General features: G+C 36.9%; 1 protein-coding gene across 1 annotated transcript; it reads right to left on the bottom strand.

Annotated features, from left to right (window-relative positions):
- Positions 1–7: 7 nt before the first annotated feature.
- On the bottom strand, positions 8–12,319 carry LOC18010864. Its single transcript, XM_024150628.1, has 8 exons — positions 12,134–12,319; positions 11,368–11,541; positions 11,221–11,274; positions 8,997–9,143; positions 8,890–8,903; positions 3,338–3,701; positions 257–484; positions 8–202 (listed from the first exon to the last, which is right to left on the bottom strand). The coding sequence occupies exons 1-8, from the start codon at positions 12,317–12,319 to the stop codon at positions 8–10; spliced, it is 1,362 nt and encodes a 453-aa protein (XP_024006396.1).
- Between the last annotated feature and the right edge of the window lie 1,430 nt (positions 12,320–13,749).

The raw sequence follows: 13,749 nt of genomic DNA, 5'->3' as shown, positions 1-13,749 counted from the left end.
GAAATCATCATAACACGTCAAGCCTCGATATACCTCCATCATCGCCTGAACCACTACCAATATTTTCTGAATCTGATACGCCTGTGTTACTTTCAGACCCAATACTAGGATCTTCAAGTTGAGATCTTGAGTCCAACCCAGCCTTAAAAGATACTGGATCGTCAGGTGAGTCTCCTGCTTCAGATGAAACTATGCCTTGAAACTTTATTAGACAACACGTTCATAAATGACTCTTGAGCCAATCATCCGAAGAAACATTTTCATTCCGCACAAATGAGCCAAGTTCTTCTGAATCAGGCATTTCATCATCAGAAGCATATGCATTAATGGCTTTGACATTGGTCTTTTCATCTTCTTCCTCCTCCACATATGCTTTGTATGTAAGCCGTAACAGAATCTCACCCGCAGTTCCCTTTTCAAACAAACTCCAGCCGCCATGCAAAACCACAATTCTGTCTCTGTAGGAACCGTATCTTGAAGAAATCTGAGATCAACCTGGGGATAAGAAAGTAATAAGGTTATTCAGACACAAATTTAGAAATCCAGCACCCAAGCTAGCATAGTGGTCTTTCATTAACCAAGCACTAAACATATTTTACATATCAAGTATTAAAGATTGAGAGGAACAGTTTATTTCAACAAATAAAATACGACAAGTAACAGCCACAACAGAACTTACGTTGATAAAACAGGAATTCCTGTCTCCTGATGTCATCATTCAAACCATTCATGACACAAGAAAAAAAGATGTGTGAAAGGGATAAATTATCTTCATACACCAGCAATTGTCGATAACTTAAACCTTTCCACAATCTAGTAAGCAGTTTAAATATTCACGATAAAAAGGCTTGACCGTTTATTTCTAAGGAGATTTAATGCCCAGGCCTAATCTGATATATTTCAATATATTTTAGAAATTATTTTCGGGTCGGTTTAGGTTAAATATTTCGGGTTCGGGTTCGGATATTATGCCAGGCCTAAATACAATCTGATGTATTGTACTTTATCAATTGAAAATTAAAATTATTTCTACATTTAAGAAAATGGAACTCTTTAGGACACTACATAGTAGGATTCTTGATCTTTTTCTCTTTAGCATGGGTAGAAACAACCTAAAGTTTCTAAATTCCTTTTATTTCACAATTATCCAACAAGATTATTTTTTATATTTTACAGTAATTCAACAATATTACTTAATTAATTGATTACTACAAAAAAAAAATATATGAAATGATATATAGTTTTGTGAGAGCCTACACAGCATTTTATTGTATATATATGGAATGATTTTGAAAAGTTGTAGACAATAAATATTTGACAATGTAGACATTAGACGCCGGAAATATTATTCTATGGCATAGATAGATAATATTGACTATATATACTGTATTTCCATAAATTCACATCAAATAGTAAGGAATTATATCATACATGCAAATTAATTAATATACAGATGCATGTTGCGATTTTCTTACCCGAAATAAAATGAACCAAATTTGGAAGATCCAATTACTGTCAAATGAAAACAGATCGAATAGGAAATTTTCCTTGATAAAAAACCCTATGAATAGAACTCTTCATGGAGAGCTAGAAAAGTGTAGAACATATATCTTCTCACCATAATTATACAGTACTGCAAAATTTATATAATGGATGTCAAAAAAACTTCTGTAGTTCTTTTTCTTGTATTAACATTGGCAATTTCTTTGTCTGATTTCAACGTTTTGGCTGTGTCAGGTATGTTGTTCTTACAAAACATATTTTTTTCAATATCTTCGATCCTATCAAGAGTAGAATTCGTTCCAACAAAGTAAATATATATTTTTAAGAACGTAAAAGAAAAAAACTATTATTTGAAAATGTATATTTATATAGAATTATAATATTAATGTGGAATTGTATATATGTGCAGTGATCGAGCCAGAAAAAACTGCTCCTTGCCCTTTTCTATGTGATGGTTTTAGACTTGATGATCGTATATGCCACTACGAATGTGGAAGGAAGGGATTCAACTATGGATTCTGTAGTGGAAATCCCGAAAGGTGTTGTTGCAAGCAATGATAATAATCGATTTGTCTTTATGAGTAATTGGTGATTTTACTAGATGAACTTTAATAATTTTGTTTTTCAATTTCTTGATAGTGGAATAAACATTAATTAATCTGCTCTTTTTTTTTGTTAAAATTATACTGTCCTTTCTGTAACCTAAAACTCGAAGATATTACAGAAATTAGGGTAAGATGATCAATCAATTAATTAAACATAGAACAATTAAGAGGCCTTTCTTTGCCCAAAAAAATAGGCTGCTTCGTTTGACTCTCTTTTAACATATGTTATGGTATGCAATCTAAATTTTGAACGCCAGAGATTGATGTCCTCAACTAAGTTTAGTATATGGAGATATGTAATTCTTATTATTGTGCAAAGTATCAACCAAGACTTTGCTGTCCCCTTCAAAGCATATTGAATCAAATCCAAGGTTGTGCATCTGTTGTAGAGCATGTAGCAATGCTTTTCCTTCCGCTTCAAGACTTGAGCTAGATGTATGTAAAATGGCCGCACCCCAATACTTTCCATAGCTGTAATGGTCTCGAACGATCCAACCACCTTTAACACGTCGTGTTGCTAAATCAAATAAAGCATCATAATTACAATTATACATGGCCTTGACCAGGCAGAGCTATATTCTGGCTAGTGTGAGGAAATGGATTGCCTGAATTCAGAGAAGAATCCGTTGTTGTGTATTTGTAATCCACTCATTTACATCAGCCACATCAGAAGCAACATCTATGCGTTGTTTAATATTTTTTTTAATTGAAAATCAAAATTTTCCTAACTTTCCATATGCACCACATTAAGCAGAAAGTTAATAGTTTTTGGTTTTCCGATAAACCTTGGTTATTCTGAATATCTAGGATAGCTTGGATATTATCTTCTAACTCGGTTGATGGAGCAAAACCAAATGGTGTCGGTAAATTCGATATACGCCAGGTAGAGATCGATAATGGGCAGGTAAACAACATGTGGTTTATCGTTTCATCATGAGAGCAACATCTTAATTTGGCATGTTTTATCAATATATAACGTAGTTATAATCTTCTTTGATATTTTATAACAAGACCAATTATACTGCACCAAAACTTGATACACTCCATGCATTCGAATGAACATATTACCAAAACTTGATACACTTTATATTACTTTTATCATAAATGTTCATTATAAACAGAGCTCTTTCACAAAGGAACAATTAAAGATTAAAAAAGAAACTAAATGATAATGAAAACACTAAAACTGAAATAAATAAATAAAACAAACTCAATCTTAGGGGGAGGACTCCTGAGTGCATATGGCTAAATCCTGGTCCTCCATAAAAAAAATGAGTTCCCCACTCATCTGTATGCAAGTTCTTGATCTTATAATAGATACCCTCTGCTACTAACCGGAATTGTTGGATCTTTTGGAGGCTGTTGTTGTTGTCTACGAACTCTAGGTTACGGAAATAACTTGCTTTTTTGAATCCTTCTTCAGGGAAATGACCAGAACCCATCTGAGTCTTCGTGTGTCGACCAAATTTGTGAGAATCTACAATTTCACCACCCCAATCTACTGTAGATGCGTGATCAGCTAAACTCGTAAAAATCTCCGCTGGCCAGTATCCTACTATTGAGTTATCTGAACCTAAACTCAACCACCAATTTCTGCTTTTTTGATGCAGCGTACGACCATTATTTCTATTATGTGTTGGTTTTTAAACTTTAGTTCTTTTCCCTTTTCTTTTATTCTTTCTTATTTAGAGATAAGCATTGTTATTTTCCTTTTTCTAAACAGCTTAGGGTTTTACTAATACTTATCAATAGTCGATGCCTTGATTTGTGAGGAACACGACTTATTGAATTATCTATCAAAGAAGCTTTTGCTCTCTTGTTCTCTTGACTTCGGCTAGAACGACGTTCTCAACGAACTCAAGTGCGTGTGTTTTGATTGGGCATTCTTAGACTAAACGATCAAATCCACAACCCCTATTGGTTACTACATCAGTTGGTATCAGAGCCCAGCAGCTTTAATTTCTCAATTAAAACACGATCTTACGCTAAACGTTTACGATGGCACCTCGAAAACCTACCCTTGAAGAACAACACGATGAATTCCAACGTACGTTGGAGACGTTTACGGCCGGTTTGCACTATGCTTTGTTGCACGCAGTGGAGGAAGCTATGACACGGGTTCTGCAGAATCAGCAGGGTCAGCGTCATGGTGTCCAAAATCAGCAACAGCAAAACAGAGTGCAGGAAGACGATGATGATGGGTTGGCAGAAAATCTCTTTGCTGTGCCCGTTCGTGATAATAATCCTCCTACGGCAGGTAATGATGACAGAGATGCACGACCTAACAATCAGCGTGATCTTCTCCGTCTCTGTGATGACCGTTTGCAAGGTGTGCGTGCAAATCCTATTCCTCGCTGGGAATCAGGATTTCGAGTGGATATTCCGGAGTTTACGGGTTCTCTTAACCCAGAGGAGTTTATCGATTGGTTACATATGGTGGAAGAGATTCTTGAGTTTAAGCAGGTTCCCGATGAGATGCGTGTGCCTCTGGTCGCAACACGATTTAAGAACCGTGCTTCAGCTTGGTGGAATCAGTTGAAGGAGTCCCGGCGTCGTTCCGGCGTCGTTCCGGCAAACCGCGTATCGACTCGTGGGAGAGGCTGAAGAAGCATCTGCGTAGAGGTTTTCTACCATATAACTATGAAAGGACACTTTACAATAAGCTACAGAATCTTCGACAAGGAGCTCTTACAGTGGACGAGTATGCTTCAGAATTCTTTGAACTCATCGCGCGAGCAACAATTCATGAAACAGAGGAGCAGTTGATCTCTCGGTTCATTGGTGGTCTCCGAAATCAGTTGCAGATTGCTCTCCAGCAGTTCAATCCGACATCAGTGTCCGAGGCTCATCAGCGTGCCGTCGCAATGGAGCAACAATTTCGGACTAATTGGGCTTCATCGTCGCGTTCTCGTCCACAACCACTACTGGGTCTCCGAACCAGTTGGGTGACGACCAGAATGTCCGTACTGGTGGAGAAAAGGCACCGTCAGGGGATTCTATTGCAGCATCACGTCCACCTAGGACAGGAGCATTACGATGTTTTAATTGTGGGGAGAATGGTCATCGTCAAACTGCATGCCCAAAGCAGAATTGTCGTACAATGCTTACACAGGAAACCGCCGATGTTGCAGGGGAGCCGCGCTTTGATGATTATGAGTCTGAGCACGAGGATGACGTAGATGTTATTAGTGGCGACACAGGGCCGTCATCTCAAGTTCTGGTGATTCGTCGCAGCTGTTTAGCCCCGCGGGGCCACCGAGTCTTGGCTGCGGACAACTCTTTTTCGTTCCACATGTACGATAAAAGGGAAAATCTGCAAGTTGATAATTAATTCTGGGAGTTGCACAAATGTCATTGCAGAAGAAGCAGTTCGCAAATTGGGACTTCATACGACTTCGCATCCTGCTCCGTATCAACTAGCTTGGCTAAATAACGAGTCTGAGTTGCGTGTTTCTAAGCAGACTATCGTACCTTTTTCTATTGGCGCTTACAGAGATGAAGTTGGGTGTGATGTTCCGATGGACGCGTGCCACCTCCTGTTAGGTCGTCCACGGCAGTTCGATCATGACGTCGTTCATAAAGGCAAGTCTAATACATATAGTTTTGCTTTTGCTGGGCGTACGATCACGCTACTTCCTTCACCGGATCAGCTCGAGCCTACAGGCTCTTCAACGTCAGCAAAAACAGAGCAGGGCGTTCCAACTCCTTCCCAGACTTTGTTGATTGTTCCAAAAGCAGAATTCGAGGAGCACTTACGGGAGAGCCCGAATATTTGGGCATTGGTTACATCTCCGTTGGTCGCTTCTACCGTAGCAACCATTCCTCTGGATTTTGTCAAGTTACTTGATCGTTTTTCTGATGTCTTTCCCGAAGACTTACCTCAAGGATTACCTCCATTGCGGGATATTCAGCATCATATCGATCTGGTCCCTAATGCAGCTTTGCCTAACCGTCCACATTATCGTATGAGCCCGCAGGAACATGATGAATTACGCAGTCAGGTTGAGGCATTACTTCGCAAGGGACATATTCGAGAGAGTCTTAGCCCAACTGCTGTGCCTGCGTTGCTTATTCCCAAGAAGGATGGTTTTTGGAGAATGTGTGTTGACAGCCGCGCGATTAATAAGATAACGGTGCGTTATCGTTTTCCTGTTCCGCGTCTTGACGATCTTTTGGACCAGATTGGACGCGCATGCATCTTTTCGAAGCTGGATCTCAAGAGTGGTTATCATCAAATTCGGATTCAGCCTGGTGATGAATGGAAGACTGCGTTTAAAACTCGTGAAGGTCTGTTCGAATGGATGGTGATGCCATTTGGTTTGTCTAATGCCCCGAGCACCTTTATGCGGGTCATGAATCAGGCTCTTCGTCCTTTTATTGGCAAATTCGTCGTTTTCTATTTTGATGATATATTGGTGTTTAGTTTGGACTTGCCAAGCCATTTAGATCATTTGGAGGCTGTACTTCTGGTGTTGCGTCGCGAACAGCTCTTTACGGCACGCCAGAAATGCATCTTTGGGTCTTCTCAGGTGCTGTTTTTGGGGTACATTGTCTCTGATCGTGGATTGGAAGTCGACCCGAGCAAGGTAGCGGCTATTAAAACGTGGCCAACGCCTAAGTCAATCAGTGCTGTGCGGAGTTTTCACGGTCTTGCCTCCTTTTATCGCCGGTTTGTGCACCATTTTAGCAGTATTTCGGCACCACTGACAGATTGTTTGAAGGGTTCTTCTTTCGTATGGACTCCTGAAGTGGATCGCGCCTTTGAGGCAATCAAGGAGAAATTGACGACGGCTCCTATTTTGGCCCTACCCGATTTTTCTTTGGTCTTTGAGCTACATTGTGACGCTTGCAAATACGGCATTGGTGCTGTGTTGAGTCAGCAAGGTCGCCCAGTGGCTTTCTATAGTGAAAAGATAGCGGGTTCTCGTGCTCGCTATAGCACCTATGATGTGGAGTTTTACGCTATTGTTCAGGCTATCAAACATTGGCGTCATTACCTTTTTCATCAGGAATTTGTTCTTTTCCCAGATCATGACGCTTTAAAACATTTGGGAGGACAGGATAAAATTTCGGCTCGGCATGCTTCTTGGATAGCTTTCTTACAGCAATTTACATTTGTTATTAAGCATTTGTCGGGACAGACTAATAAAGTCGCGGATGCCTTGAGTAGGCGTCATTCGCTACTTGCGACTTTACAGGTTTCTGTCGTGGGTTTTGCTACATTTACGGAGCTGTATCCACATGATGCATTCTTTGGGCGCATTTGGACGGATTTAACAGCTGGGATTTCGTCCGACTATGTTCTTCTTGATGGCTTTCTTTTTCGCGACAATCGCTTATGTGTTCCGGATTGTAGTTGGCGTTTGAAAATCATCAAAGATCTCCATGAAGAGGGACATGTAGGTCGCAATCGAACGCTGAAGCTTGTATCGGACTCGTACTTCTGGCCTTCTTTGCGTCGTGATGTCGCTAGATTCGTCGAACGTTGTGTGGTGTGCCAGCGTTCTAAAGGACATGCTTCTAATAGTGGATTATATATGCCTTTACCGGTTCCAACTCAGCCCTGGACCGATATTAGCATGGACTTTGTGCTTGGTTTACCGCGCACGCAACGAGGCCATGACTCTATTTTCGTGGTGGTTGATCGTTTCTCCAAAATGGCGCATTTTATTCCTTGCAGAAAGACAACCGATGCTGTTCAGGTGGCTATTTTATTCTTTCGGGATATTTATCGACTTCATGGACTTCCTTTATCCATTGTTTCCGATCGTGATTCTCGGTTTCTTAGTCACTTTTGGCGTTCCCTTTGGCGTCTCCTCCGTACTAGCCTTGATATGAGCTCTGCTTACCATCCTCAGTCTGATGGACAAACAGAGGTCACTAACCGTTCTTTGGGAGATATGCTACGCTGTTTGGTAGGTGACAACATTAAGTCATGGGATTCTGTTTTATGCAAAGCAGAATTTGCTCATAATCATGCAGTAAATCGGAGTACGAAGTTCAGTCCATTTCGGGTTGTATATGGCATTGTTCCTCGCGGACCGGTAGATCTTGGTGTCGCTTCAGACAAAACTCGTGATCATGGTCATGCGGTGGACTTTGTTGCAGATCTTGCTTTTATTCATGCGCAGGTCCATGATAATCTCAACATTTCATCGGCAAAATACAAGGCTGTTACGGATCGGCATCGTCGCGATGTGCACTTCAAAGTTGGGGATTTAGTGTGGGCTGTTCTGACCAAGGATAGATTTCCGGCTCGCGAATACAACAAGCTCAAGGCTCGTAAGATCGGACCATTGGAGGTTCTCGAGAAGATTAACGCAAATGCTTATCGTTTGAAGCTTCCCGATGATATTCGATCTTCTGACGTCTTCAGTGTCAAGCATTTGACTCCTTATATTGCTCAAGATGAGGACATCGATTCGAGGGCGAATCTTTCTCTACCCCGGGTGACCTGATGCAGCGTACGACCATTATTTCTATTATGTGTTGGTTTTTAAACTTTAGTTCTTTTCCCTTTTCTTTTATTCTTTCTTATTTAGAGATAAGCATTGTTATTTTCCTTTTTCTAAACAGCTTAAGGTTTTACTAATACTTATAAATAGTCGATGCCTTGATTTGTGAGGAACACGACTTATTGAATTATCTATCAAAGAAGCTTTTGCTCTCTTGTTCTCTTGACTTCGGCTAGAACGACATTCTCAACGAACTCAAATGCGTGTGTTTTGATTGGGCATTCTTAGACTAAACGATCAAATCCACAACCCCTATCGGTTACTACATCATTTTTGAATCCTATAATTTAATTTTGTATCTATTAGTTTGGAAAAACAAGAATGTAATACGCATAAAATAAAATAAATATTTAAAAAGTACTTAGAAATTAACCTTCCATACGAGAATGGTAATCTCGTATTGGGTACCTCCGAAGCTAGATATAGGAGAAATAGCGCCTCCTAAGACAATATTGTTACTGGTTTGTATAAAACCAGGTTTTTGAAGGTTATACCCTCCGGATGTTTTGTATCCATCACCCTGGAAAATATATATGCAAAATTAACTCAAGTTAACTCAATACCATTTCAATAATTGAAGAGATAATGTTTTTGCAAAAAAAAAAATCCAACCAAGTATATTTCTTTTATCGTAATCCAACTAAGTATATAATGACGCCATGAGAGACGATTTTATTGAATGACTTTTGTAAACGTAACTAGGTGAGAACCCGCGTTACACGCAGGTGTTAATTTTGTACTTTTATTTTTAAGTATTTGGTGTATATACTTTTGGAGATATATTTTTTGGGCATTGAAAAATAGTGAGTTAAACATATTATACTTAAGAAATTATCATGCCGAATTTGAATGACTTATTCTATGATATTCCATATAATTGTTCTATTTAAATGAGAATTCAAAGAAATTTATCCCACACTTTTGTAAGCAAATTATACGAGTTATCCAAGACTCTCATTCCTTGATCAACTTCACGGAAAATGTGGATTTCACAAACTCTGCTCTCCTCCATGGCGCCACATGTAGGCTTTTATTCTGGTAGTTCTTTGTTGCAAGCACAATCTCTGATTGTCATCATAATTCAATGTCTGTCAATACTATTTCACCTCTGATTATCACATGTACATACTAATATTCTATGTTTCATTTCATAAAACAGGCACTATATTGTTAGGCTTCATAGCAATCTATTGAAAGAGATATGGAAAGGAAAATGTGTGCAAACAACCCATCACACTGTAAGACTCTCTGCCAGAAACGTAAAAGTGGATTATATAAGTCTCTTCTCGTTCTCTCCTTTTGCATCTCATAACATGCAACCAAAACAGAAGCAAGATTTCGAGTTTAACAAATAGAGATTTATAGTGTACCAGCTGGACAAGAAGTCGATTTTCCCCGAGACAGATTTGCATAGAGACAAATCATAGCATATGCGCTGCAAACCTTTAGGATTGGCCACACTAATAAAGCATGACTCGTCCTTAAGCTTTCAAGTTCTTATTTGTTTCCAGAATCTTTGTCGTAACACTCCTACAACGGACCAAATTCTACAAATTCAATTTGCTTATATAAGCTAATCTGTTTTCCCTTGATCCAACAAACATAGAGTCATGAAAAATTGATGAATCATACCTTTAGGATTTAAAAAGCTTCGCCATTGTCATCGGCGATGAAATGCAGAACCATTTTCGCTGAATTACTTCTTGAAAGTTTTGTAGAAGTGTTCTTACAGGAGAATATTAAAAAGGATGACAAATTCATCACCCATAATTGTTAATCCAACAGAAGTTTTACAGGCAACAGGAAAACGAAGGTTTCAGAGAAATTGGAATTCCGTTTGGAAATTGCAAAACGCTTAAGAAAAAAAAAAAGGAAGCGCAAGAGTGGAATTTGGGTGTACACGTGACACTCTCTCATGTGCTGATGTAGCACAAATTTGGAGAAAGTTAGCCAAGTTTTATATTATAGATATTGAATAATTAAGATTAAAAGTAGTTTAATTTTATCTATTTTTAACTTAAATAAAGAGTTTATTGTTTATCAAATTAATTTGAAGAAAACAAAATTATTACAGTAAATATTTTAGAATAAACGAATAGTTATATTCACTTTGTTGTCGTTTAATATGATTTCTTCCAATAGTATAGTTTGTTTTGTTATGTATAGTCTAAAAATCCGAAATATTTTAGTAGAACAATACTTATTAAGGTATACTACTGATTTAGTTCCTACAAACATTTCATTTAGTAAGCTAGCTAGTCTAGACAACGTCATACGTCATATGTATATCACACATATGACCTATATCACACGTATGACATTTTTTTTTTGACATACACTATATATATATATATATATAATCAAAATGAATAATGTCAATAACTCAATATTATATTTTTTATATATATTTAAAAGTCGATTTTTCAGAAGAATGTTGACTTAATATATAGACTCGGGTATATAGTTGTAGCCAAAAAAGCCCATTCTTCTAACTAGCCCATATAAAGAACCAAGAAAATCAAGTTGCCCAAGAAGAAAAATAATATCAAGATTAAATAAAAGATTTAAATTGATAATGAAATAAACATCAGACATACCGTCCAATATACGAATAATCTTGGTTTGCTGTCGTTATATAACCCCGGACATACCTAAATGGGTGAATAATTAAATAAATTGTTGTATCAGACTTATTGACTTGATTTAATTGAATGATTAGGAGAGAAATAACAATACAAACTAACCTGCCATCCAACTTCAATGGTATTGAGATCATTCGTCTCAAAGTCTCCCGAGGTAAGCCAGATTTGAGAGATGCTTGCCTCGTTTTCTCTGTCTTCAACCATCGGATCCCAAACGTTTATTGTTGCTTTGGTTCCATACAATTTATGTCCGGCATTCGTATAAGCTTCCGCATACTACGATAATAATTTACCATAATTAGAAATGTTAGTTTTTAAAGCATACTACTTACTGATACTGTTTGTACTGTTTGTAAATTAAACAGTTTTTCTGTATTCGGTATGACAAAAAAAATAGGAGACATCGATCCTTTCATGTTAAGAAAAAAACTATTTCGCTTTTCCTATAATATGAAATTCATAACGTACTCTTTTAAAACTTTTTTTTTGTTGCAAACAGTAAAATATTTTGAACAGACAAATAAATATTTTAAAAATAAGTTTTAGTTTGCAGAGTCTATAAATTATTGTTTAGGGATGAAAAAAAAAATTCTCAAAACTCCATAAGAATAATTTAATATAAATAGTAGAATCAAATATTAAAAATCGACAAACTTTTTGTCATTTAAATATTACTGTAACCATATATGTATGTAAAAGATATAGGTTTTTTTTTTGATACACAGATATAGGTTTACATATATATTTTTTGTTAAAGATATAGGTTTACATATATTTTTTTGGTTAAAGATATAGGTTTACATATATACCTCATGTTGTAGGTTTACATATATTTTTTTTTATTAAAGATATAGGTTTACATATATACCTCATGTTTGGGAGTAAATGTCATATTACCACCGGTTTTGGGGTATATCCGATCATCCACAATAGCTTCATGCCGTCGTATCGGCACTTTTCCTACGGGACATTGAACCGTGGAAACCCGTGCTTCCAATGTCTGCCATGAGCTTTTCTTTTGCATCTCGATCACATTAGGAATTTCTGATGGCATTTCCTGTATTTGTTTTAAGAAAAAATAATTAGTTTTCTGAATAAATAATATTATAAACTTTGAACTGAAAGAAAAAATGATTATGAAACAAAAAAATGACTAAACAACTGGTAAAAAAAACTTAGAAAAAACCTGAATTTTGTGATTTTTTAGAAGAGGATGCTGAAATGCTTTTTGCTTGTATCTGTCAACGCATTCGACATCTTCCTCTGAAGCCTGTCAAGATATATAAATTACCATACCCTATACATTAGTATGATTTTAAAATATCAAACCGAATTTAGAAACATGTGCAATCAATTATTGTGAAATTTTACAGGTACTAACTTAGTAGTATTAAAAGTATGCGTCCTATTTGCTAAAACTATAGCTTACGTATTGTATCAACTGATGCGTTATGAGGCAAAGCTCCTAAATCAACAAGTTTCATAAATAGTGTCGTTTGCTAGAATGTTTTCTGAGTTAAAAATAATAATTGCTATAGACGGAGTAGTTTTTTAATCTGGAGACGGAGTAGTTCTTTAAAACTCAAGAATTAATTAAGTAAATACTCAGAAAAACTCTAATTATGTTAGGAAAAAACCCTAATTATGTTAGAAATAAACCTGATTAGAAGCAGCATTGGCGACTGAAGTGATTTGAAGGAGCATGAGCGAAAGAAGCATAAGACAGATCCGAAGCACCGGCTTCCTCACCGCCGGCGAACAGGACATCGGCGTTGCCTCCTTCTCAGTGCCGTGTGCCAAGGTTTATAGGGGCCTAAGGCAAAATAAAAAAGTGGAGTCTTTTAACAAAAAAATATAATATAAATTTAAAACTATATAAAATATTCAAAATAAAATCTTATATCTTAAAAAACTAAAACATAATTTTTTTTCCTTGTTTTTCAATAAACTCTTTCACCAAACTCTCATAATCGAGGTTTCTAACTAATCCTCATTCTATAGCTATGATAGTTAAATCATTCAATCATTTTTCTTCTTTTTTGCTCCATTTGAATACGATTTTGGAGGTATCTTTTCTAATATCAATGATGAAAACAAATAATATAGCAAATAAACACGCTCATAAAAAATAGAATAACAAGCTGAAACAAAAGAATAAAAAAATGGTGAAGTAAATATGTCTTAGAAAGTTTGAGGAAGGCGATAACCTAAATAAATCTTAGTCAATTTTCTAAACATATTCCTCCAACTTAATTTATAAAAGTTGAATTTCCTAAACATATTTCTCCAATTTATATTTTTATCAACAAAAAAAGTTGAATTTAAAAACCTTGAATCACATCACTCACACTAACCACGTATTACAAAAAAGGGGCTCTAAAAACTTTATAGATTCTTGGGGCTTGAGGCAAAAGCCTTTTTCATTACACTGTAGGCACGGTTCTGCTCCTTCTCACCTCCTCGCGGACTCATTTGATCTCTCTC

This window comes from Eutrema salsugineum, unplaced genomic scaffold, assembly GCF_000478725.1.
Source record: "Eutrema salsugineum unplaced genomic scaffold, Eutsalg1_0 scaffold_7, whole genome shotgun sequence".
Taxonomy (NCBI): Eukaryota; Viridiplantae; Streptophyta; class Magnoliopsida; order Brassicales; family Brassicaceae; genus Eutrema; species Eutrema salsugineum.
This window is presented reverse-complemented; position numbering and strand designations above follow the sequence as displayed.

Coding starts and splice junctions, on each gene's coding strand:
- LOC18010864 (XM_024150628.1), bottom strand. CDS start 12,319: ATGCCATCAGAAATTCCTAATGTGATCGAGATGCAAAAGAAAAGCTCA. Junction 11,275..11,367: donor CCATTGAAGTTGGATGGCAG/GTTAGTTTGTAT, acceptor TCACCCATTTAG/GTATGTCCGGGGTTATATAA. Junction 203..256: donor CATTTGTGCGGAATGAAAAT/GTTTCTTCGGAT, acceptor TGTCTAATAAAG/TTTCAAGGCATAGTTTCATC.